General features: G+C 41.7%; 2 protein-coding genes across 5 annotated transcripts in view; both read left to right on the forward strand.

Moving 5' to 3' along the window:
• FGF5 (fibroblast growth factor 5) overlaps positions 1-9,300 on the forward strand; it is a 29,968-nt gene extending 20,668 nt beyond the window's left edge. Inside the window, exon 3 of the mRNA XM_007070304.3 lies at positions 7,284-9,300. Within this exon, the coding sequence (XP_007070366.2) occupies positions 7,284-7,637 (354 nt within the window). The 3' untranslated portion in view covers positions 7,638-9,300. The remainder of the gene's footprint in view (positions 1-7,283) is intronic.
• An 11,565-nt stretch (positions 9,301-20,865) lies between these two features.
• The window catches only part of CFAP299 (cilia and flagella associated protein 299), a 379,314-nt gene continuing 372,470 nt past the window's right edge, over positions 20,866-27,709 (forward strand). Inside the window, exons 1-3 of one of the 4 annotated variants that reach the window (XM_043545244.1) lie at positions 20,866-21,162; positions 24,142-24,254; positions 25,068-25,191. The gene's annotated coding sequence lies outside the window, so the exon portion shown is untranslated. The remainder of the gene's footprint in view (positions 21,163-24,141; positions 24,255-25,067; positions 25,192-27,709) is intronic. The other 3 variants (XM_043545245.1, XM_043545247.1, XM_043545246.1) reach the window with 3 other exon arrangements.

Raw genomic sequence — 27,709 nt, forward strand, 5'->3', positions numbered from 1 at the left:
GTTAGTGCCATACTCACTGGAGCATCCTTCTCCACTGCTCTGCCACCATTACTCCCACTGAGAAGTCCTTGACTGCATGGGGAGATGTATTGATTTCGGCAGGATGACAGAGCAAGGTATTACTGAACATGAGTAAGAGTGACCAAAGTGTGTCAGGCCAGCCAGGGTCTTCCCACAGCCAGAATACCCACAAGTTCTGCTAGTCCAGAGGCCACAATTTAAAGCTGGTCTTCCCTTAGTAGATGGCAATGGTATCACCGCTTGGCGTCACAAAGCGGGGCAAACTCTTGGCTGAGAGCAGCTGCCTCAAGGGGAATACCAAGTGCCTGCATGCCACACTCCATCCTGAGGCACAAATCAAGTCCTGGTTTTTATTGTCATTTATAAGATAGGCTGCCTAGCACCTACAGGCATAAACATGATTATTCTCTTTTTATTTAATCATCATGCAATAGGAAAATTCAGCATGCTCTAGGAAAAATATGCTAAATAAAACCATTCCTCTCTAAGAGGGATGGCCTTTTGCTTTAAGTAAAACACAGGTGCTTTGTAAAAAGAAGAGTCTTCAGAAAAGAAAGATAAAGGCACCTACAATTACCATAATAGGTTTTCCTCAACTGCAGCTTCAATGTTAAGAGGATGTCGAAAATAACACATTTGTATAAATCTCAGGACAGTCAAGTAACCACTGGCTAGATTATGCTTAAGAATCTGTTCTTTTCAGTGGCATCCAATACCTTCATTATTCCGTTTTAAGTTTTGATTTATGTCCCGGCATTAGCAGAAATTAAATTAAACCCTTGTCAGCATATGGTTAATTGTCACCAAAAAAAACCCCACAGTGTTATAAATGGACACCAATTAGACAGGTCAGACTGAAAGGTTAGGACACATGATTCCTCAGTCAGATGAAAGCAACAAATTTGTAGAAACTTGACCCAAATGTCTAAAGATTGCTGGGCTAAATAATGCAGATAATGCAAAAACAGCATCTGTTGTTCTTTCCTGTCGTGGCAGGATAAAGTTATTTCTTGGCCTAATGAGTTTTAAACAGTACAAAGCGAATCCTGCGCCTGTCACTCACTGCACCTCTTTGATATAAAAGTCATTCCGATGACTTTGAGCGAACTGTAGATAAAAGTAATTCCTACAATTATTTGGGGTCCTTCTAAACCAATTCTCTAGGACCTGTTTTCTCTTATCTGAGCTTAGTGCTTTAAATTAGCCCTCTTTCTTTAGATGGCAACTTAATTAAATTATAAAGTAGTTCATTTTTAAGGAAACTGGATTCAGAAATAATATTAAAACTAGCATTTATCAGTTCCATGCACAGATGGGTTCTTTCTAATTTTTAAGTCCTCAGTTAGATGTTTCAACATTATTATCGTTAAATGGCTGAGCTCTGGTTTGGTCTTGATCTCAAAAGAGGGTTTGGTATTAGCATAAATGCAGAAATATTTTCCTACAGGGTTTAAGGTAATTTTCCTTTGTTAAGAATTGTTCTAAATTAATAATTATGGGCTAAATGTTTCAGTCCTCACTCAGGCAAATCTCCTATTGAATTTCATTTAAAAATTGAATTGACTTTATGAATTGTCCCTATAGTTCTATTTGTATTTCCTATGGAACAGTTTCTGAACACGTGCCAACATTCAGTGACCAAATGATACGTAGAGTTGAATAGAGTCAGTTGCAGCTTTTTAGATGGAACATGTTTTAGTTAGATATTGCTTTTCAAAATTGAAAACGTCTGGTTTTGAAAATGCAACATGTTTTATTTTTTAAATTTCAATTTTTGAAAAATGGAATGGGATGGGGTGGGGCAGAACCATGAAAAATAATTATAATAAAAAAGAAAAACCAGTGAATTGACAACCCTGCAAAATGAAAACAACTTCAGAAAATCGGGTTTTCCTTTTTTTTGCCCTGGTTTAAAGTTGTAAGACAATCTGCTTGGGTAAAGCCCCTTCTTAGCAACATTGTTATTCTTTGTTGATGAGATCCTCATTGTACTCCCATACATTTATTTATGGAAACGACTTGGTATTTCAGCTCACTGCATTGCTGAACTGCAGGCCCATCAATGGCTTTTCAGTGTCACAAATGCTTTCTTGTTCAGATTTCAAAAATCACTTCAAGTATGTGGACTCCACTTTGAATCTCTCTATTGACGTGTGCTGTTACACTGAAAGTCACTGGGCAGCTGGCAAACAATTCAAGTGCTGCATCTGACCCTGATGTGTTTGTAAGGGGAAAGAGAATCAGATTGGAAATATTTTAGTACGTGTTTGTTTGTCTGTTCTCTTGCCATGTTGGACGCGGAGAGTAGGACTTTTAAAAGCGCTCGGCATCACTCTGTCCCTATTGAAATCAAAGGGACATTTCCCAAAGAGGGGAGAGAGAGCGATAGGGAAAATAAGGGAGAGAAAGGGAGGAAAATTGAAACAAAACAAAACTGAAAAATCAAACGAACCATTCATTTTGAATGAAAAAGTGAAAAAAAAATTGTTTTAACCCCATTTGATTGGAATGGAAACATGTTTTTAGCTGTGCCACCAAAAAAATCAGAATGTTCAGTGAAAAAATTCACATGACATTTGTGTGAGACGTTTCACAGAAAATAATTCCCATTTTTCAGTTAGCCCTCGTCATCCCCTCTGAGGAGACATTCAAAGACAGCGATGGTGGGTGCCATTATAGGAACCAGACAGACAGATTAGATGGGCATGCATGGGGGTAGATAGAACCTTGCATGCCAGAGGTGTTTCCAAAGTTTTGAAATCAAAGTTCGATGCCCGTAGTGAAGTGATTATATATTATTGCTCAATGTGAAAGCTATTATAGACTCAGCTACAATAGCTTGCCCAAACCCTTGAACAATGCAAGCTCTTTTTTTGAGAAAGAGAATGTTGTCCAGGGCACTGGGGTTATTCTTTACTCTCTTTTCCAAAAGGTGGCCAGGTGTTATCTGGGAATCACAGTTCCCTTGGGAGTCCCAAAGAAATTCCAAAGGAATGACAAATGAGATTCCCAAAGCTCCCAGACCCCCGAGATCTTTAATTTCCCACTGAACAGATTTCCAAAGGACAGATTTAATTCTTCAGATTCATTATTCAGACAAAGGGCAAAACTTCTAGCTATGCAGCCTGCCCCTAATACTGTACAGCATTGTCAGTGTTGGGTATCTTCTCGAGTCCACAATCTTCTTGCCACGCCGACACATACTCTAATAGATTTATTGAACTTCACAGTGAACAAAGCCATTTTAAGCTTAATTTGCACACCTGTGTATGCGTGTATTAGTAAGTAATAAGCATCCACCAAATATTCGCAACAACTCATAAAAAGAAAATGAAATTCAGGTAGAGGCCTCCCTATTTCAACCTCAGGTTCTAAGGGTTCGCTCATCGTTGATTCCAAAGGCAGCTGAGCAAATGTAATGTCCCAAAACACAAAGGGCCTGTTCTTTTCGTTGATTCAGATCCTGGCAGGAAACAGAGGACCTGCTTCAGTGCCCTCAATTGCATCAATACTTTTAATTCCTTTGTCCTAGCCTGTATGGTCAGACTTATAGCAGAGAAAGAAAAAAGAAAAAAAAGAAAGAAAGAATGACTCTGACCTTCAGAACACATGTCTGGTGTACTGAATGTAGCCACCTTTTATACTCTCTTGGGGTCCATCACTCAAGTTAGGATAGCGTTAGAATCCCAGTAATGTATGTCTCCAGCCTTGATCTCCCCTGCTTGGAAATAGTAAAGCTGCAACAAAATTTGGATTGTGCTAGTAGGCCAGAACTAAGTTGGTGTCCAGAAAAAAATAACCAGGTGATAATACAACCCAGGAAAATGTCTCCGACTACCCACACACTCTGAGTGCAATCAATAAAATACCATTTTATTAATAATACTAAATTAAAAACACAGGTAAGTAAGGACTGGGTCCTGCAGTACAGTGATTTCCATAAGTGTTTTGTCTGCACTATGCCTCTATGGTTTCAACTTGGATTTGATCCCAGAAAGAAAGAGGGCTAGAAGATAGTATGGCCAGTATTACTCAGGTGGCTGTGCTTGTCTTTTCCTAGCTCTGGGAGGACGATTCATGGATATGGAGGGCTGAGGATGGAGATTGGGTAGGCCGGGTGAATCGAGGTTGTGGGAGAGTGCTTAGGGCAATACTGGGCATGGTGAGTGTGGGAGAATATTGTCCCTTACTCCAGCCCTGTGGAGAAACGCTGGGGAGGATGATAGCCGCAGGCAGTGCTATCTTTTCTAAGTTCCCTCCCTCCCCCCCCAGAAGTCCCAGTGGCAGCTGTTGGTGGCAATCCGGGGGACACTGGTTCAAGACCTCTGCACAGATAGCCCTGACTTCCTGCATGGATCCCTGGAGCCTGCCAGCAGTGTTCATGGGCCCCCTGGTCTTTTCTGTGGGGTGCAGGGCATGCTCCATCTTCTGAATATGCAAAGTGGGGAAGTGCAGACATGTCCTCCTCTGAGACACCACTGGTAGCCCACTGATTGTACCATGGGTAATCTGGGCCTCTCCTGTGAGTGCAGTTTGTCTCCCCCTAGCAACTAGCAGTGTGGAAGTCACATGTCTCCACAGTGGCTTCCAGGTGCCTTGGAATGGACCCATGCTGCCAGGCTTCTCTTGCTGGTGGATGCACCCAGAAATCCCCATCCAGGGGTATACCAAGAGCAGAAGTGATTCTTCACAGCAGTTGGTGCTGTCCCAGAATGCGTTGAGTTTTACTTGGATTTACCACTGGTATCCTCTAGGATTAACCAATGCATGGCCCTCTGTCCCTCTTTTCTCCTGAAGTTCCCTAACCCCATAACTGTCTGGGTTGGGAGAGATCCATGCAAAGACAGCAACCTCAACAGAGAAATCTCCAGGGGACAACTCCTCCTCTTTGGGGATTTGTCTCTTTTCCATCTCAATGCTGTATCCTTCTCAGGGTAACAGATTACTCATGTAAGTAAGGGTTCCAGGATTCAGTGTTTTAGAGAGTGGCTAGGAATTTAGCTCAAGCCTTTATTTCTGGAAGAGGAATGTTCATTTATGTATAACACATCATGTTGGATAACAAAAGGCAGAGAAAGCAAAAATGCATAATTAAAACAATTCTTTCTTCTTTCAAGCAAAGACCTAAAGGAGATTAAAGTGAAGTTGTTATGGAAAAGATGCAATACAGGTCAAGGACATTGCCATTTGAATTCTAGAATTCAACTCCTTTAAACAAAATATGGGTTTAATAATGCGATATCAAGCAAATCTGACCATTTTCTAATTGATTCTAAAACATCGTTTTTTTGCTTTGCACTGCGTCAGACTTTTAAGTTAAAAAGCCCAGCATCCCTTTTAAAATAAATAGATTTGAATAATCTACTTTGAAATCAAACTTTGTTGCACTTAGAACTCACTTTAGATGATCTCAGGACACCAATTAACTCTCTCATCATTAGATTCCAGAAGTGGCTAATTCCTTGAGGGCTGCTGCTTAAGAATATTAATAAATAAAAATCTTAAAGATGTGTGTCTGAAGATTATTAAGGCCCTATTCTGTCTTTTTGTATTTATACATACATCTCAGTATCCAGCCCTTCCATTAGGAAAAATGCACTATGATCTCCTGTGATTTCATCTAGGTGGAGATTTACTTAGCTTACATTTCACAGCTGCCCTGATGTCTGACCATGGCAAAACGTCAACTTCTCACTTTTTATGGCTGACGAACTGACTGGTCTTATTCCTGCACTCTGTTAACACACGCAAGAAAGGACTTGTTTCAGTGTTCTCATGAAAAATTATTGAGACTAGGGTTGATATTTTCAAAGTTCACTAGGGGATTTAGCCACTCAACTTAATGGGAGTTGGTGATTGAATCCCCCCATCTGCTTTGCAAATCTCTGCCCAGCTCTAGAGGCAAAGACGCACATACTTAACTTTTGTGCCTTGGCCACATGCGCCCATCGGTAACTATTCCCAGTGTGTGAAATTAAGGACATGCATAAATCTTTGCAAGGTCTCAGCCCAAGAGAGAAACTCTTTTGGGATAACTGCCAAAGCCAGGGGCTGATCCAAAGCCCACTGAAGTCAATGGAAGCCAGGGGTATTTAGGTGCCTAACTCTCATTGATTTCAGTGGGAGTGAGGAACCTAAATACTTTTGAGGATTTGGTCCTTAGTGCCTCTGGCAAAAGATTTAGCACCTACAATTTCCTTTATATGTTTATTTTCTGGAAAGGAACAGAACCTGCCTTTACATCAACAACATGGGAGGTGAGCTGAGGCACTCTGAGACTGGATATTCAGCGGAGTAGTATTAGAATTATACACTAAAACAGATTAATTTCCATGGAAATGTAACATTTTCCATACATCATTTTCTTGTTATTAATTATTAATTACCTTTTATTAATAAATAAAAGGTTATTAATTACCTTTTATATAGCTATACCTGGTATTGTATAAAGGTATCTGGCACCTTACCGATGCAACCCCATTGCTGCCACTATGTGGATTCAGAGCCGTCCGTGGACCTTAATCTCAGATTGCTCAGGGTTCGTTTCTCAATGGGATGTTCAGATTTACTCTGACAGTCTGGGGCCTGATCCCTGGCGCCTGAAGTCCATGGAAGTCTGTCCGCTGGGAATCGGTGCACAACCAATACAATTACTCTGCAAGGAAAAATGCTCTTTGACTGAAAGGCATTTTTAAAGGTTATCAAGCGACAACAAAACACCCAGCGTTAAAACAACAGTGTGATCAAGACTACGTGCAGTGAAGCAATGAAAATCTGCATGCAAATTGTCGTTCTGGATTATTAAGTGGTGATGCAGCAGAAAGCAATTTTTGTGAGGGCAGGAAATTAGACACACCAAAGAGCAAAAGCTAATATTCATTGAAGGAGCTGATGCAAAGGAGACAAGGAGGCATTTTTCCTTTTGGTGGAGGATAGCGGAGAAGCAGAATGGGAAGGTTACTCCTGAGGCAGATGATAGATACCTCCAGCCAAGATTTTTAATAATGAGTGCCTCAAGTTAATCTCCTAAACCTACATTTAGACACATAAATAGCCCAATTTTCAAAAGTGCTAAGCACCCAAGCAGCATCAATGAGTTGTTGGGTGTGCCTCACTTTTGAAAATCAGGCCACTCAAATAGGCAGTTATATAAGAATTGAGGAGTCTAAATTATAGGCACCTATATTGACATTGTTGGACCTCCTTTCTTACCTGGTAAAACAAAAATCTTTCAATAGACTTCTATTTGTTTGTTTTCCTAGGCCAAATTTACAGAAGACTGCAAGTTCAGGGAGAGGTTTCAAGAAAACAGCTATAACACATATGCCTCGGCAGTTTACAGGACCGAAAGGACTGGGAGAGAATGGTATGTGGCTTTGAACAAGAGGGGCAAAGCCAAAAGAGGCTGCAGTCCCCGGGTGAAACCCCAGCACATCTCCACCCATTTCCTTCCAAGGTTCAAACAGTCGGAGCAGCCGGAACTGTCTTTCACCGTCACTGTTCCTGAAAAGAAAAAGTCACCTGCCTCCACCCCAGCAAAACCAAAGGTCTCTTTGTCTGTGCCTCGGAAGAACCCCAACACTGTTAAATACAGGCTGAAGTTTCGCTTTGGATAGCCGTTAAACTGATCGCTAGAGAGGAACACTTTTCTCAGGAGCTGCTGCGTGTGTGTGCGAGTCCTTGGCTTACAATGGCAGACAAGGCCTTGATCGCACTTAGCTGCATTAGGAGGTCAGAAGGGAGATACCCATTTGTTTCAGTTTGACCCCAGCCAAATTGCTTTTTGATAGTCAAGAGTGTTAACTGAACTGGAATTCTTCATCTGGCCCTAGGGAGGAAAGCAGTGGTTCAGGTCAAATGAACATAAAGGCTTTTGTTTTTTGCCTTAAATAGCATTCTCACTTTCCTACTCTCCAAAGCATTGAGACTGGACTGTACATTTTGAAACAATGTCTGATGGATCAGTTTAATTTTTTGCTTTCCAAAGAATACACTTTTGGTGTCGATAAAATATTTTATGAACTTCTGTTTATTTTGGTTGTCGGAAGCAACAAAAGGGTACCTCTACATTGAACATATTTTCTTACTTTCACTATTTTAACTAATGACATTTTTTACAATCATGTTCATCTGAGCAATTTGTTCAAAGTTATAATTGATAAGGATTTCTTTTCCTGCATCTTCTCTTTTTGCTGCACTTTTTACTTCTGACTGTACCTCAAACTCGTATATCCAAGTCTGTCTTTTTTTTAAAGTTTGATTCCCCTCCTCTTAGAATTCAACTCTTTAAAAAAAAAAACCAATGCATCCGATGAAGTGAGCTGTAGCTCAAGAAAGCGTATGCTCAAATAAATTGGTTAGTCTCTAAGGTGCCACAAGTCCTCCTTTTTCTTTTTGCGGATACAGACTAACACGGCTGCTACCCTGAAATCTGTACATTGTAATTTGTGCCATGATGTTGAATCCTTTCTTTTTTTTAAATTTGGGAAGGGTTTTCTTTTATTCAAGGGAGATAATGAGTTTCAAGTTTATGGAGGGGAACACTTCATTTACAAATGACCCTGATTCCAGTCCCCCACTCCTACTCTTTCTTGAACAGCTGGAAGGATAAGTCTTATTCTGTCCATCAAACTATCATTTCGAAGTCTGTGTTTAAAATACCTCTGTCATGACCCTGTGGCATTCCTGCTATTATAGGTCCACAGGGATGGAGCTGCTTTTCAGGGGAAACAAAGGGAGGCAAGAGCCATTCCATAGGTGTATCAGATAACAGCCATCAATGTCATGGCCTATTATCAAATGCTGTCATCATTATACTCAGCAAGTAAAACCCTCTCCTGAGACTCCTACTCCAAAGGTAAATGATTCCTGTGAGTGCATCTGCCTTTTGTAACAAAACGATGGGCTGTGAATTTAAAGACTGGTCATGCGCTACAGGAATCAGTTCTATTCCGAGAACGTGTGAGTTGCTGTTGACAACCAACCAGTGGGCCAAATGGGGTGCATGGGTGTAACTAAAAGCAGAATTAGGTTCTTTGGGTTGGATCCTAAACTGGTGTAAATCAGCCTCGTTCCCATGGACTTCAATGGAGCCATGTTGATTTACTCCAACTGAGCATTTGGCTCATTATCACTCCAAATGGAAGATAGTTCTGCAAATGTTTTAACTCATATGATTTATACGATTTATTTATTTAATTGATTAATATACACTTCACACTGAAAAATGTTTTATTTGATCTTAAATATGGCAATGTGGCAATAAACAATATTATAGCTACTTGAACCTTTGGAAGTATTTTTTCCAGTTATGGTAGAGTGGTGTAGATTTTAAATGTCAAGAATTATTCATTTATATTTTTTCTAGTAACTAAATATGCATATAAAAGAATTTTGGACATACACACAGATCTAGCTGTGTTGTGTATGTACAAAAAATACTAGAGTTGAAACTGATCACCAATTAAGCCTTAACAGACTTTACAATGGCTTGCATTAGTCGAACCAAAACTCCCACATTAACTGTACTAACATATTTTAGTTGCATATCAGTAACAACAAATCCATGTGCTACTTTCAAATATTTTACCAAAAAATCAATAATCATACAAAACATTATTTCCCTTAAAAGCTTGGCTTTTCATGCATCATTGTTTTGAGTTGAGTTCAAGGCCTTTTCCCAAACATTTCATTTAGCACAGTATAAATATTAGCATACTATGTAGTGTCTTTATTTTTAATAATGGGAATAAAGAGATTTTGCACACATGCATACACTCTACATACTACAAGAGATGGTGATGCCATAATAAAGTATAACTGTGTTTAATTTTAAAACATAGTTGTGTAATTTCTCTTTTCTTCTGTCAACTGTCCTACAACGTTTTTATTGAATATGAAGAATGGATGTTGCTAAATTAGCTGCTACACATGTTTCTATTAAAGGGTTTGGCAGGAGAGAATATTGTTGACAGTAAAGAGTGAGGCGAAATGGGGATACATGCTCCTTTTGTACTACATGCTCCACATATTTTAGATGATGACAAAAGAACCCAATCGCTTCTCTTGTACACTTATTTCAACTTGATTAGCAACAGCAAAGTTAAAGTGGAACAACAAAGATGTGTTATGCACGCCCGTGCTCATTAATTTCAAATGCTAAACTAAAATTAAAAAATTCAAATTGCACTTCTTATCTACAGTTTACCAGCCATACACAATTACATATAATTAATGTTCAGTGAAGCATAGGGCTACCTAAATTAACTAATTGAATGAACACATTTGCAGAAGACATATATAATACAACACCTTCCTAATCCTCATTACCCAGGGGGCCTACACATACAATACGTGGATGGTTATGTCTGATGTCAATAAGCAGAACTGTCTTTACTGATAGAATAATAACAAACAAAATATAGTCAGAATTTTTTATTACATGTAATTGTCTTCTATCACAAAACACAAATTAAAAAAATTACATTGAGGGAAGAATCTTTGCAGATAGCCCAGCCTGTACAACAAAGAACACTCTTCTCTTTTATCTATGTATTGCCCCTCATAACAAATCCAAAATCCAGCTGTAACTTTAGTGTCACATTTTAGTAATAGCAGCTACCAGAATAAACAGATCTCTGTGTCCCTGGCAAAAGAACACATTTAGGATTCTTTCAGAGATAGCCCATATCCTGCCACAAGAAGGACCACCAATGTTACCAACTAGGTCTCCCATCCTGCAAGCACTCGTGTATAACTTTACCCATGTGAGTAATCCAGTGGAGATAATTATTATTTCTATGATTATAAAGCTAAGAACCTCAATCAGGGCTGAGGGCACCGTGGTACAAAGAAAGAACACAAGGACAGTTCCTGCTCCAGGGAGCTCACATTCTAAGATAAGCCATTCTGTTTCACTGTCAAACTGGCAACTCTTTTGCTTAATAAGCTTCTGAGTCCGAACAAACTGACCAACACTTGTGGAACAAATCAAAACATAGATTTTGAAACCAAAGGAAAATTGACTGTTTTGCCTGTTTCTACTCACAGTGAAATTTCCATCCCTTCATCAATCCATTGGATTGTTGCCAATGGTTGGATTCCATTTAAGAGACCTTGATTTATAGGGGCCACCTATTTATAGTATAAAGGACAACTTTTATCCCTGTACTAGAGAACTCATGTTAGGCTATGATGCTGCAAACATTTAAGCACATGAGTTACATTACTCACATGTGCAGTCCACTGAAATAAAGGCTCTGACCCTGCAGCCCATAGGAACTTGGGCATGATTCATCATCAAGGGAAATCTTTCCAGTGGTTGTCAAAGGAGTTATACTGGGCCCTGAAGAAGTCCCAGATCAGTGGGACTACTCCCATGAGCAAGGGTTGTAAGATCGGACCCACTGTCATCACAACGTCTGCTTTGTTATTTTGCGAGCCGTATAAACTGTTCTGTTGGAATATCAGAAGGCGTCCTAAGAAATTTTACTTTTAATTCACTAGTCAATGTGGTTAATTCCACTAGACTAGAGGCCCCCCAGCACACAGAAGAAGGGATCTCTCTATATCCCACAGAGAGATAAGCAAACATGTAATCTCACAGTTATAGGTCCAGTTCAAATGTGTTTCTCATTAAATCCTTTGCTATTCCCTCTGTGGGAAGTGGAGAATTTATCAGATTTCAGTGCAGTCAGGTGAAATTCTGCTGAGGAAGCAATACCATGCTTCTTTTTTCTCCAGGGTACAATTAAACCAATGCTTCCCTAGCAGTGTTTTACCTTACTGTAGGGCTCTTTCTAGTGCATTTAAATTCCACAGAGTTCAGTGCCTTTTTACTGGATGACTGCTGTTGTTGCTCCCATGGCTCTGTTAATCCGGAGCACACGTGGGATTACAGGTGGGGTTTTATGAGATTATTAAAAAATGTTTCAACAAGGATACTAAACCCCGCAAAATGTATGATGAATAAAACTGTTAGGGGCACAGGAAGGCTGTCCATATGGACCCAATGCCTTCACACCACCTCCATTTCCACTCCTGGAGCATTTGGCTCCGTTGGAGGGCCGGGATGTGAGGGCTTCTCCCTGCTAATAGCTGTGCCTAGAATCCCTCTCCAGGGAGGTTCCTTAACTTGGAGGGGGCCCTCTCTGCACTAAAGTTAATCTAGCCTCAGGCAGAGAGAGTCATTACAAGTTGGGGAACCCCTGCTATCCAGGAGAGGGATTAGTACAATCTGTGGGAGATGACGCATAATCTATTAGTAGCCCTACCCCCTCCCAATCCCTTTCTTTGTATCGATCTCAAGGCAAGGGATGTCCGAATACAGAATACGGAGTTTGGGTGCAGGTCCAAAAAAAAAGTTTTCTTTGGTATCAGTAGAAACATTTTGTTTTGCTTCTGAGGCTTTAAAAAATGATTTAAAAAATAGTAAAATAGTGGGAAATTCCCAAACCAAATGTCTTTCCAAAATGACAAACTGAAACAGTTCGCTTTGGAAATACTGAAATGAACTGTTTTGACATTTACGAATCCCCCCCCCCCGGCCCGTCCAAGTAATTGACCCGAATTCATGTCCACTTGAATCCACATTCTTCAGGGAAAAAAGGTTTCGCACGAAAATTTTGTCCAGCTCTACTCAGGACCTGAGGAAGGCTCTTGGGAGGAAGGGGGGAATTATGCCATGGGAGGCATCTGATACATCTTGCTCTGTGAGGGGGAAGCCGAGGCAGTACTTAAGATGTTCTGCTTGGCAGTATGCTGTATATTTTGTAAACGAATTCATGTTACCATTTTGAAAAAAGCAAGGACAGAGATTTCTCCCAGAAGCACATAAAATTAATCGAGCCAAGCAAGAATTCAGCAGAGTTCCCTGTCTGGTGCCTGGACTGAATTTGGTCCATATTCTTCACTACAGTAATTATTACTATGTGATGCTGAATAAACAGACGTTTGCATCAGCAGTGATGAAGTTAAGATCCAGGGCCAGATTTACTAAGTCCCTCACTGTTGCCCTACTCAGTGGTCTAAGGTACAAATTTCTAGGCAATATATTACCTAGCTGTATTTGCATACCAGAGCCAGTTAGATGTTAGGAAATGGGGACATGTAAAAGCTTAATATATGACATTTATGAAAGCCCCAAAGTGAGCGCTGGCTGCCAAACCGAACAGTGGACTTTAAGCTGTGGGCAGCAGGTCAGTCCCTCTGCACCAATGTCAACCCTCAAACAATTGTCTTACACAGTCTGTCACCATCTTCATCTGCTGCAGCTCTGGCCTGTGCAAGGACTTTCTCACTGCCCAACACAGTGCTGGAGACAAAAAAGGAAACTCTTTCCCCGTGGATGCCCTACTAAGTCCAGTTGGCTGGGGTAATGAGATTGAACACACTCTGTGCCCCTGTTCCCTGACTGCTGAGCTTTATCCTCCAGACGCAGAATGGTGAGTCAGTTCTCCCTCTGTGCTGCATTACCTGTGCATGGGATCTGATTGGGATGGGAGAAACTTAAAGGGGTGGGGGAAAAAGCCCTCTATTCCTAGCTTACACAGACCCAATCCATTGCCTTAATTCTCAGGCACAAAGGACCCCTAGAGAGCAGCAGAAGCAACTCTGAGGGAATTCTGTCTCCACAACATTCTGAACACACGCCACCTACGTTGAGGGGCAACCTTGAGCTATGCAAATGTATGCTGGACCTAGAAATCCTAGAGCGAGGGAAAGGAAAGGAGAAACAGGAGAGTCCTGCCATTTGGGCTGGTGATAGCCCTGGGAACATTTGGTGCTCAAGAGGTTCATGAGACTCCCCCTTCCCCCGACCCCAGAGACTGGGAAAATGAAGAGCAACAACCAACAATTTGCTGAACTAAGCCAAACTGCCTCCATGCCCTCACCCTATCCCTGCTCCTTTGCCCCACAGATTCCATCCCTTCCCCCCATCTCCTCCTCATCCTCTCTCCTCTCCACCACCACATAGTAGCCCCCATTGCCAACAGACAGCTCCCCTGACTCAAGGTGGATTTGTAATTGTAGTAAAGTGGTCATGATAGGGTTAACTAGGTTCTCCAGAGTATTATGGGATTGAGCCATGCTCCACCCCTCCTTTACTTCTTTTTTTGTGGGTGGGAGTTTTTTCTCCCCACTCTGTTATGATGCTGTTGAATAAAATAGCGTGTTCCCAGCTTGCCATCGAGTGCACTGAGTGGCCCTTTGATAGCAGTAACCATCTGCACAACACGCACCTGCCCTCTGGGCTACTGCTGCTGGGTGCCTGGCTGTATTTCCAGATTATTTTTTACCCCTTCTTTGGCTGTGGAAAGCAAGGAATTCCCTGGGGACTGGAGCCACCGATGACTTTGCCCACAGAATGCAGAAGGTGAATGCTACCATTTCCCAGAGCACTGAGCTTTTCCCCTTTTCCCCCTGTCCCTTGCACCACTTTGTCAATTTATTTTCAAGGAAGGAGCAGTTTTTTCTCTACAGGACCTTAGACAAAATCTTTTGGCAGAGTCCAGCTACCCGTCTGAGTTTGGCACCAACTTGTATTTTTCCTTTCAGATTAGTGGTCAGGAGGGGGAGGAAAGTTGTGAGCGGGGGCTGAGGCATCACTATTGAAGACAGAGAACAGTCATAGCCAGGCCTAGGAGAAGGTTGCTTCAGCTCCACCTTTAAGTTTCGAAATGGAAGCTCCTCTCTCTCTAGGCACCTTGAGAAATGTCTTTCAGGGCCAGCTAGGCAGTGGGCAGAGAGGTGATGTCATATGATCATTACCACATGGGGCCAAAGACCAGGCAGAAGGGTCCTGAAGTGGGCCTTTTCATCTTGCCCACTCTTTCCACTCCCCAGCAGAAGGCGAAGTGGCAACATCTCGATCAGAAGTGAGATGTCAGCAGCAGGGCATTGGGAGAGGAAGAGGGGGCATGCTTGCGGCAGGATATTTCCAACACAGAGATCGATGTCACTGATGAGTTCACGAGCAAGTGTGACCTGTACCATACTGGTGCCACACGAACAATCTGTTGATGACCAGGATAGGCAATAGTAGGAACTGCGGATGAGGATGACTGTGGTGGGTGGGCACAGGAGAGGACACCAACATAAAGTGGAAGTTGCCACAAGAAACAACAAAGGGAATTCTGCATGAAATTGCACTGACAGAGCGGGGCCATATGCAGGGTAGTGCAGCTACTTCCGGGGTTATGGGTATGAGAGTCCATTATTTCTATCAAAGTCACAGTGATGAAGGAGGCCTGGCAACCTCTCCAATGCTGAGGAGACCAGACTGTAAGTCAGAATTACAGTACATACCACACCAGAGAACACAGTGGACGTGTGTAAACACCACAGTTTAGTATTGCTGTGCGCAGTCACTTGAATCAGGTTTTACTAACGGGCACAAAGATGTCACTTGTCCCATGTGCTGTTTGAAGTTCTTGAAAATCAGCACTCACTGCAATCATATGCTAGTTCACTTATCAGGCCCACCCACCACCCTGCCCCTCTGAATTCTCCCCTGGCTTTTCCAGGACAGAGGTGTGAAAAGAAGTTTATGCTCTCTGTGATACCACATGGCACTAAAGCTCAGGTTGAAGGGCCCACAGCTCCCAACAAGCTCCATGGGTCTGGTCCAGCTCCATAGGGTCCATGCTGTTCAGAGAGATTAATAATATTTTTCTCATACTTAGGACAAAGCCCGAGAAGAACAAAACCCATCTCCTGATGGACCCCCAAGAGCAGTAGTGCTGAAAGAACAAGTAAAGCAGAGGGCCATAAGAAGGAATGTGGGAAAGGTGGATCCATTTAACAGAAAGTGATTTAAATCATTAATTTTAATCATTGTGTACATTAATAGGTGGGAGAGTCATTGATTTTAATATTGTTTTGCAGTTGTATTTTGCAGCTATGTCCCTCAAGAAAGATTGAGTCTCATTGGTTGGTAACCATTAAAACATGTTGATTAACAACTAAATATAGCCTTTGTGCTAAATTTGGTATTTCTTTTTGCTAACCAGGAGGTTACACTATATCTATCTATATCTATATCTATACCTATATCGAAACACATTTATTTAAGCAATTATGTAGCTTAACTTGCATTTATTCAGATTCTTAATTTTTACATTTATGTTAGAAAACAGTGACAGGCGTTATTCTAGATGAGGATTAACTCTTTGACTTGTGGCTTGTGTAAAGCTCTATTTGGATAAAACTTTAAATTCAACTAAAATGCAAAAAGATAGTATTTTTCATTTTTTTAACTAATTAAATGAAATGACCTTAAATATTTTGTACCTAAGGAGAAAAAGCATATCAAAAATGTATCAAAACATGTTTTGCATTTAAAACTAACTGAATGACTATAGAAAAGAAGTATTATCTGTAGTGTGAATTGAACTGATTGTTCCTGGTCATGATGCCCTTCAAGATTTTGGAATTAGTAGATCTCATCCCCTCACACCTAGTTTTTATTCATAGACTGGAAGAGGAAAACAAGCCTTCTTGCTTTTGTAACTCTCCATTGGTTTCTTAACTTTGAATTTACTAGTCATTGAACTGAACTAGTTGAATAAATTGAAATGGAGAAAATATTCTCTCTGCACCTAAAGAAGAAATGACTGCTGTCAATGGCTGGTTTAGCACTTCAATAAACTCTGGTTCCAGCTGGTTAGCCAGTGGCTTCCACCACTTCAGTGATTTTGCTTTCTTTAAAATTTGGCAGCAAATTTTAAATTTAAATTTAATTTAAATTTTATTTTATTTTTAAAATTAACTTGAATCATTTTAATGGAACATAGCAAATTTAGGCCTTAACACAGATTGCCATAATTTCACATTTAATTTTAAATAGGTTTGTTTTAAAAAATAAATAAATAAACCTGTATTGAAGTGAAATAAAAAATCTGAGTTTTTAATAAAAAAAGATATATTTTTATCCACCCTGAAAGCAGGGACCACAACTAACTTTGGACCATCTCTTCCAGCCTCCTCAGCACTGGGTGGTCCAGACAGACAGACCTTCTGCACAGCAGTCCTGCCCAGTGAGCCTCTGTCTCCTGCATCTGTATCAGATGAGGGCAACTGGGATTAAGTACCACACAGGAAGAGAGAATTCATGGAGATCCTAGTTACTCCAAATGAGTCCACGGTGCAGAAATTAACACAATTGCATATGAGCTCGTATAGTTGCTGGAGTGCCTGGGTAGTTCCAACAGCGTGACCAGTGTAAGCTGTGCTGAGCTGAGCGGAGTGAGGCTATTTCTGCTCTACATGAGAAGCAGGACAGCCAGACTGCAGTTCTGACTAGAAGAGCAGATGCAGTCCTGCTAATGGCTACCCTGTAGCCATCACCATGCAGACACAGGTGAAAACAAAGTTCCTTGAACAAGATGAAGATCATCTAGCCTTCCTCTCAGGAGCAAAATCCTTTAGATGAGTTGAGATGAGTTGCTGGCAGTTCAGGGGATGAGGAGGGATGCAAACTGGAATGGGAAACGAGAGGGAGATTTGAGCGGAACTGATCTGAACAGTATTTGTCTTTTTTCAAAGTCTCTTTCTTGGAACCCAAAAAGAGGAAAAAGTGAACATCATAGTTCCTCTCCCCCATGATATTGTCCACCAGTTAGGTCTAATATCCATCACACCACTACTGGTCTATTAACTTCCACATCTTCTGTCTTTACCAAGCATAATTTCAACAGTCCTTAGATGATATCAATGTGGCCTTTTGGGGTTAGACTAATTCAGCTTCTTTATCTGGCTCTTTTGTACTTGTTACAACATTCCACGCTGTAAACCACTTGACCTATTTTCATGGTTATATTGTAACAACTTGTGAACTTCTCCATACTTTTTACATTTTCGCTCACAATAAGGGTACAATTTGTAGCCCCAATAATGAAAATAGTGGGGATCCATTTCCCCCTCATTGCCCAGGAAGGGAGAAGAAGGGATTTTGCATGAAGTTCTCAGGCTTTCATCTACCTTTCTAAGCTTTGCCATATGAATGGTAATTATTTAAGTCTGAATGGCGTCTTCCCGCTAGTAGGATCCCTGAGCACTTTACGTGGGCCAGATTGTGCCTTTGAGGCACAAGCCCACGCTGGTGGTGGTGTGGAGCAGCTCTGTCTTACTCAGAGCTCCAGGAGACATGGTGCCTTAAGCAGACAGAATTCCCCCTTCCTGCCCCGGCTTTCCCCTGTGTGTCTGGCCAGCTCTGCTGGCCTGTGAGAGGGGACAGGAGGCAGGGCCCTGGCCAGGGAGTGCTAGGATGGAACTCAGGAAAGTGCAGGGACTACATTATGCCTTGCTCGACGCGCGGTGGGAGTTCAAAGCGGGAAGTCACACTCCTCTATCCCTTGCACACCCATGCAAGAATAAGCACACTCTGGCCTGGTGTATGGGAATACAGCCATCTCCAGGGTGGAACATGGCGACACTGGTGAGAGAACACAGCAATGCTACCTAGTAGTGTAGCACACGAAAAATTCTTTAATTATCAGAAACCAAATGGGGGAATTTCATTGGGCAAAATGTACTGGAATTGCCCAAACTGGAATCAGGACCTATGTTTGCAAACAGTGCCATGGACTCCCGAGTGATCCCGGTAGGCGGCACTTCAGCTTTATGGATCTTTCAAAAAAAAATTGTATTTATGGCTGCATGCTGCCTTAGTGCCTCCTTAGATAATGGCACATCTACCCCCAGGAAAAGTGCTTTTCTGGGTTAAGTCACATTTATATAATAAGGAAACAGATGTAAGTGCTCAATTTAAATAGCAGTATACAATGGAAGAGGTGTTAACAGATCTGGCAGGTGTTAGGACTAAAGCTACTTTACAGTTCCTCTTGTGCAATGTGGAATATACGAGCAGAAAGGGGACTGGGATGTGCAGAGAGGGAAGGCTAATGGTGAAAGAAGGGCTGGATTTTAGGACTTGGAAGTCCTGAGTACAAGCACCAAAACACTGGCATTTCAGGGACTCCGCCGGTATTGATGTACCGGTGCCTTAGTGAGGCACGGTATCAGCATTGGGGCCTCACAGACTCCCTGTGCCAAGGCACTGGTGCACCAAAGTCACTCTGGTGCTGGTGCTTTGGCTACTCCCTAATCTCCTATCCCAACATCTCTAACCCTAATCCTAAACTGGCTTAGCCACCATCTCAGCTTCCCCACCCCTGAAGAATCCATTCCTAGACATAAAGTGGGGGCCTGGCAGACTTGTGTGAAAGATGTTCTGGGGCAGGAAATGGATGAGGTCTGTTAAATCTAGAACAGGCTGCAGCTCCACTCTGATGAACGACCTGTGGTTCATGAGAAGAGAACAGATGTCTGATGAACCACGGGAGGCTCATCAAAAGTGATCCCCAGCTTCACAAACTACAGGAGAGTCATCAGACCACAGATCCTCATTGACGAGCTTCCTACAGTCTACAGGACTTCAGCCTTTATGTGAGGAACCACAGTTGGTTAATCAGACTAAACTGCTATCTACTCCACTTCTGACATTCATGTCCAACTCCATCCACCATCACGACATACTGAGGGGGTCACAGGGCTACATGGGCCTTTGTGAAGGTAGATCTAGGGTTCCAGATTGTATTTTCCAGCTCAAGTCTATGCCCTACCTCATTCCCACTTAGATACAAATTTTCCAGGTTGGCTGCATATAGCTAGCGGCCTAGGTCGAGATTCACATAGGTACTTGGGCATCTAAACCTCAGTTTTGGCTTCATTGGAACCCACAAAACTCCCACTGAACCCAAAACTCACTTGGTGCCTAAGTATTCAGGGCACATGTCCTCTTGGTGCCTCAGTTTCTGCAGCCCCCACCAGGCATCCGGGTGCCTATCTAGCTCCCACCAAATACCCATGGACCAGGGCATTCTGTCACCTGAGTCCTGTGCAGCGCCCAAGCTGGTAGGAGGCTTCTGAGCATGCCTGCCAGATCAGGCCCCCATTCAAAATCTGGCCACTACAGCAGGAGGTGATGGTGCCAATGCCCTCCTGATGACTTTTAGCCCAGTGGTCAAAGCACATATTTGCAATGAGGGATACCCATTGCCAGAGGGGGAGAAAGGATCTGAACTCTCCTCAGAGAGCACTCTAACTACTGAGCTATGGGATTTTGCAATGTAAGGCGCCCTCTATCTCTCCCATTGAAGCTGTTCTACTGTGGCTAAATAACAAAACAGTGATTGGAGCAGGAGAACTGGACCTTATGGTGCCCATCACTGTAGTATCTGTCTTAAATGACTCAAATGTTTACAGATTTACCCTCATACTGTCCTTGTGAGGTTGGCAAATCAGTAGCTGAGGCACACAGGAATTAAGCCCCAGATCCTCAAAGGGAACTCCCCTTTAAATCAATGGGAGTTAGGTGTCTAAATACCTTTGAGGATCTTAGCCTGGAACCTGCCCAAAGTCACATAGTAAGTCTATGCAGAGCTAGGAATTTAACTCCAATCTCCTGAAACCCAAGTCCAGTGCCTTTGCCCCCAGACCATCCTCCTTCCCATGGCCTCAATGTGCAAATAGAAATCGTAATATTTAGTGGGTCTGTGATTGGATAATCATGTCCCTTAAGAGGCTACCTGTTTGTGCAGTGTTAGTTCACCGGTTTTGTTCTGGGAGGGGGAATGGGTGTGTATGTGCTTCTACCCTCTTCCCTCGGGTTAGTTTATAGGTTTGGGTGATTACAGCCCCAACTACACACACCTGAGAAACAAGTACTGTTATCAAGGGCTAGCAATGGTTGCAGCAGGTTAGCCTGTTAAGGCAACAGGAAATAGTATAAATGGGATATGGAGTAAAACAGAACCTTGGTAAGGAGAGGGGGATTAATCAATAAGTGCTGATTTAGCTAGTCAAGCTGCTAATACTGATAGCGATAGTTTCTGGGATGTATGTTTGTTGGCTGGTTGTTTATAGTTCTGCCTGCCCCCTTCTACGTTATGGAAGTTTCCACTTGGTAATGGATCTTTAGTTTTCTTTACCTGACATGCACCAATGTAATTAGCCAGCTGGTCTGTTCAAAGTGGAAGGAAGAAATGCTGTGATGTTATTTTAAGCTCCACCCAAAAACTGTTGCAAGGACTGGAGCTTCCACCATTCCCCTAGTGAGCTGTGCCTCCCTTGCATTTGCAGGTATTGCATCCCTTATAGTTCAAAAACCCAATAATGTTGTGAGATGTTATCAAGCTTAAATATCAATTACAGAACAGATAGTCACACACTGGGATTATGAAACTGAGTGTTTGTTTTTCTGCAGAAGGCTACATCTCTTTGCAAAGAGGAAAATGTTCTGAGTTTAGTATTCCGGGAAAGTGTTTATTTGGGGAAAAAACAGGTACTAGGGCAATGTAGCAAATAGTATCTTGTTTCACTCTAAAGTCTGATAGCAGCTTTAGCCAACGTTTTAGGGAAGAATATAGCACTCATCACACAGGGTATTCTAGTCACCGCAGCTTGTATAAAGAGTAACTCTGGATAAGGCTGAAGACTTTATTTGCCTGATACTTTATTTTATGTTCAAGAGGTTCAGAATTAGTATAAATGTCTTTTAATTGTGTAAAGAAATGTCTCTGTAGCGGAGCTGGGATCTGTGCTCTGTCCTCATCTGCAGCTCTCCTTCCTCCCTAGCCTCTGTTATGGAAGTCTGTAGGCAAAGGAAACCTCAGGGCACATACAGCAATGAAGGTATCTCTCCTTATGATTGAGATCCTGGGTGTTACTGGAGGGGCTGGGGTCTCCCTCAGAGTGGAGGAGCTCATGGTACAGGACTAATGTTGTCTCTGGCCAGCAGAATGAAGTTAAAGGTGTTAATGTGCCCCTGCATAAGGAAAATGGTTATCGTTAAAAAACCTCAACCTCCTCTTCTAATGTAGAAAAATGCCAGGTGCCTGTGTTGCCTATGTTAGACCTGGGGTCTAGAGGCTTGACTGGGAATCCAACCCTGCTCTCTTGTATGTTAATAATACAGACTGCCTACTATAAAACCCCCAAAGAAAGTCACGTACTCTTTAATTTCTTATTTTTCATGTTAAATTACTTCTGGGCACACTGGGAAGGATTATAGTAAACTTTTGCCAGATTTATCTGGGAAAAGCAGAATAGTGTTGACTTTACTACTAATTAATTTACTACTAATGATTCCCAGTTCTAAGCTTGATGTAAAATTTGTTGCCTTATGAATTAGTCTTACTTCTGGTCCTCTGAGAACCTCACCTTAAGTGCTGTAATTAAAGACTGGGTTATTAGGACTGAGAGTCTGTGAGCTCAAGGAAAATCTCAAGCAAGTGGCTACATTCCACTATTAATTTGAAAACAGCCTGTTTAATCCCTTTCTAAATCAGGATCATATAGATATGGTAGAGACCCTGGGGGGAAAATGCAACTAGTTTGGTGATTGATCTTTCACTAGTTTGAGAATTTAGAAGTTTGTTTGAAGCTTCAGGATCCCTGATATGGTGGTAGAATCTCAGGAACGAAGTAATTGTGTTTACATGTATGAACCACTGGCTAGTCAGCAGTTTGCAGTTCAACATTTTCATGGACTTGCAAGCAGTGAAGTTAGTTTTTAACACACCAGTATTGTTTGCTTTTTTTAAAAAAAAATACACCGGATTTTTTTTTCTAATCAAACTTAGTTTATTTATATGATTCTGTTATGTTCTATTAAGGATTGCTCAAGAAATCCTTAAGTAGTGCACATATCACGTTATCCACAGGAGGTCCTGCCAACTGTTCTCTGAATGCACAGCAAATAGTCTGAGAACTGCCAGGAAAACACTTATTGACTGTCATGAGTGTTGCCGCTTCAATGAAAAGCGGGGAATCTTCTCTGTGGTCTAGTTACAAATGTCCCAAGAGATAAGGAACATTGTGGTGGCTGGGAAGGAGTGTAGGGTATTAATTTGCAAAGCAGAAAAAGAAAAGTTTCAGTGCTTGATGTCAAGTTTGGTCCCATACAAATGGTTGGGATATTACTCTTAATTTTATGAAACCAACCTTTTTAGGAGTGGTGTATTGAATATTTTGAGCTGTTTTGAGGAATTATTGAATTAAAATGACAGAAGAAAAGACACAAGGAGCAGACTTTAAACCCCAAAGTATAAACTACTGTGGTTTTTTGTGTATTTATTTGGGTGAAACATCTAATTATTAGTTGTATTATGCTAGCAGTCAAGAGGCCCCAACTGTGATCAGGGCACTGCTGCGGTAGGTGCTGTACATATAGAAGGCAAGAGACCATTCCTATCCTAAAGCATTTACTGTCTAAATAGGCGCTACTACTTTCTTCCACCCTTTGTCTTATCTGCATTTTACTGATGGGAACTGAGGCACAGATTAAGAGACTTGGCCACGGTCTCAGAGGAAGTCTGTGGCAGAGCCAGGATTTAGGATTGCCACCTCTGAGGTCCAAAAAACCCAGGACATCTGGGATGATCCTGATAGCATAAAACTAGATAGGTGGCAGTGTGCACTGAGCACCCTTACAGATTTCCTGGAACAACTACCTCATGCAAAGGGACAATCCTGGGAAAATCTGGACTGGTGGCCAATGCCTACATACAGAGCTTTCTGAATTGCAATCCAAGTTCCTCAAACACAGAATATCCTTTCTTTCTGTTTACTTAAATTTTCTCTCTGGAACTTTCACAATAGACATTCAACCTCCAAAATGTTGACAGTACCCTTATCTCTATAAAGAAAAATGCCATGTAAATAATCTAAAAAATACATTTAAAAATTTCACAATGACTGTAAACCAAAACAATACTAGCTGGCTATAGACTCCGTCACTGACAGGTACTTGGCATGCAGAATTATATTACACATAATGAAATTTCTAAAAGTATAGCAATAAAGCCAAGAAAACTGACCACAAGTCAAAGTTGTAGCGTTTGAACCCGGATCCTGAGAGGTTCTGAAATTGTTCCAATTTGCTGGTGCTCGGGACCCCGCAGGACTGAAGGCCTAAAGCCCCAATCCTGCAGCTAACTCCATATAGATGAACTTCAGGTCTTTAATTTGGAATAAATATTAAAACATATGCAGAGATAGTAAATGGCTCATTGGCTTGTGAATGAGAACTGCTGATTGCTGAGTACTCTTAAAAATCAGGTGCCTTAAGTGACCAAATATGGATTTAGCCATGAGAGTGAAATCCTGGTCTTGTTGAAATCAATTGGAGTTTTGCCCCTAGGTCTGAAAACACTGGCCACACTGTACATATGGTAAGTGACTGCAATAATATATGTTGTACACATCATAGTATTTTTGGGGAGCATCATAGGTATTTTCTCTCTGCCATGGGTGTTAGTTATTTTTCTTTCAAAATACAAGAAATATTCCAGTCCCAGTGTATTTGTTACTCAACTATATTAAGATGTAAAGCTGTACTTGGCCACCCATTTGAAGCAAGTAAGGGCTTGTGGTGGTGGTTTTTAGCCAGGAAAGTAAAATAACATTATTTTTAATAGCATCATGGTAACTGATCAGATTGTGCGCCTGAGCAGCTAATTATGATAGTTTTTACTGCAGGCTCTATCGTAAAAGGAGCCAGTCCAAAACTACAGAAGTTTTGGGTTTAGTCCATCAGTTATCAACTCATTATGGGCCCAAGGTGAACTATGCAGGTGGAAAGGTCACAAGAAGCGATGTGAAAGGGAGCTGGAATTCTTCAGAGCTTTTTTTCTTCAAACAGATGTATAAAATGAACCCTTTCTTGGGCATTCCTGTGTCCATAATTTTGGGACAAATGTTCTACTTTTAAAAAGTCCAACCTAAGCATAAGTAATGTTTTACCTCAACTTACAGCAGGTATATTTTCAGACCAAACTATTGGAATGCTGAAGAGTAGGGTATATATCATTAACTGGCATTTGACTTTTTGTATCTTCCTTGCCCCCAAACTTTCTGCTTCTAAATCTAAAAACTGTGCTAATCGAATGAAGTCTGCAAGAACCTCTTTCCACAGTGTTAGGAAACCAGTGGTGGGAGAAACATCTAATGAGCTTCTTTATTACCTTCCATTCTGTCATTTTCAGCCTGGACTTTTTCAGATATAAAATATCAAAAGTCCCAAACAGATGGAGTGACAATAGGAAATCTGAGAGAGGGAGAGACTGCACATCTCTTACAATTCAACTATGACTACACTGATAGAAAAAGGTAATGCACATGTTAATAAAAAATACAAAATTAAGCATTCAAACTCCCTCTTTGCAATATAAAGCTAGTATTTTATCCAACCACTGACACTTTTCAATTAATATCCATGAGAATGTAGAGTTCGTGTTACAGGCTGCGCAAAATTTAATCTGTTAACTCCCCCTGAACTCAATGTCTCTTATCTTGAATTTCTCATTCAACTTTTACTCAGGTAAACGCTCGTTGAAATTGGTAGGAGTTTGTATAAATAAGGCCTTCAGGGCTTGGCCTAAAGGGAATCTTGTATGCTCAGCATCTCTTGTGATTTGACATACTGTTCAGGCGTTTTAGGAAAAATAACACAAAGTAAATGTAATGGCTACGGTGGGTAAACAAGCCCAGGACCCAATTCCGCAACCCCCTTAGAAATAATTTGTGACTTAAAGGAGAGCACAGATGTGCATGGAATATGGGATTGGGCCCAAAGCTTTCATACCAAGAACTGCATGCAAGCAACGCTCATGCAAACTCTGTTTTAGTTACAGTGAGGTTTGCTCCTTCAGGTGTGAAGGTTCTTCCTGTGTTTAGTAAGATTTGTGGTTAAACGCTGAGCTTACCTAATAACTCCACTGAGTAAAAACAGAGTAGGGGCTTCAGGATATCACTTACTTAATTGGAGTTGTGGGCTTTCAACACTCCTCATGATTCCCTGATGTTACTACTGGTAGAGTCCTAGTAAAAATAGGAAAAGGGCCATTCAAAGGGTGCACTTTATGGGCTATATCCAAGGCCCAGGTAGTCCTCTAACTGATTTTAATAGGAGCTGGATTGTGCTTTATGTCCTCGGTTTTTCAACAGTGAAACAATACCATTCTTCAGAGATGGAGACTCTGGACACTGGGAAGTTCATCACTAAGGTTACACTTATAAGTGGGGGAGGGATAGCTCAGTGGTTTGAGCATTGGCCTGCTAAACCCAAGATTGTGAGCTCAATCCTTGAGGGGGCCATTGAGGGATCTGCGGCAAAAATTGGGGATTGGTCCTGCTTTGAGCAGGGGGTTGGACGAGATGACCTCCTGAGGTCCCTTCCAACCCTGAGATTCTATGATTCGAAAGCAAACTCACAGCTCTATTTTACAAGCTATTTCAGATTTAAAATTGACACAATAAATTCTGTGTTGAAACCATTCCTTGCTGCAACACAACTGGGTTATTAAGTTGAATGTTGCAAATGTCTTATTGCATTCCGCCCAATTAGTTTGTAAGCTGATATTTTGCGGTATTTGTCACATTAGCAAACCTATCAATGCATTGTTGGTTTCCAGATAAAGCAACCATTGCTGTACTGTCCAGGATACAGAAATAAGCCATTAGAGACCCTAAGGAAGGAGAATATATACACACTTGAGGGCTGATTCACTATTGCTCTATGGCCTGCTTGCACGAGTATAGGGGATCTCTGCACTGCCCCTGCAGAAGCCAAGGTGCAGGGGCGGTATACCGAGGTGAGCTGCGGATCGAATCAGGATTTGGCTGGAAGAAGGAGAGGGTAAAGAGTAGGAGGATGGATGGCCAAGGAAGTGTTTTGACCTGGCAATTCTCTCTCCTGCAAGCTTTGAAGGACTGCCTTAGGCTGCATGAAATCCAACCATTCTTTGTCCCTGCATCAGCCCTAGGAACCAGGCTGGGACAAACTTCCCTTAGGGCCTGATCCAAAACCTAGTCTTTCTATTGACTGCAGTGGACTTTGGCTCATGCCCTTAGGAGGCCATTCTTACTACTTTTATTCACGTGTATATCCTACTGACGTCAGTGGGATTATTCGCAGAACTAGGTGTTACTCATGGGAAAGGATTGCAGAATCCAGCCCGTCTAATTTGAAAATAAGAAAAAACTTTGGTCATGGTCACATTTCATCTTGAAAACTTCCCATTTCATCGGGCAGTGTCTGGATAAGACCCTGTCTTCCTAAAATTTCTCATTCTTGCTGCTTCTCGCAGCCAGCCATCTTCTAACTACTGTCATCTGACTCTGCTCAGAGCAAGCCTGGGTGACGTGGTTGTTAAAACACCAGTGGCTGCTGGCCATCTGTCTACACCAGCGGAACAGGTGGTTAAATAGTGGAAAAATTTATAAAATAACTGCTGTGTAGATAAGTCCAGAGAATGAGGGGGGCTGGCCATACCAGAGGCAGATGAGTTTTGCCTTACATCCCTGTAATCTATGCAAGGTGCAGTCTCAAAACTCATGAAGCTCAGAGAAGCCTGGGTAGGATCCACAAAGGCACTTAAGCACCTAAACCCCAGCTTTAGTTCCATTGCAACTCACAAAACTCATGCCAAATCCTATAGGGACCTAAGTTTTTCAGAGTAAAAATTTCCTAGGTGCCTATCCTGCCTCCAGGCATGCTTGTTGTTGCCTCCCTCTTTAGTCCAGTGATTAGGGCATCCACCTAGAAAGTGGGAGATGCAGGCTCCAGTCCCCCTGCTCCAATCACTTTTTCATTATTTATCCACAGTGCAACAGCTTCAATATGAAG

Source organism: Chelonia mydas, chromosome 4 (assembly GCF_015237465.2).
Source record: "Chelonia mydas isolate rCheMyd1 chromosome 4, rCheMyd1.pri.v2, whole genome shotgun sequence".
Taxonomy (NCBI): domain Eukaryota; kingdom Metazoa; phylum Chordata; order Testudines; family Cheloniidae; genus Chelonia; species Chelonia mydas.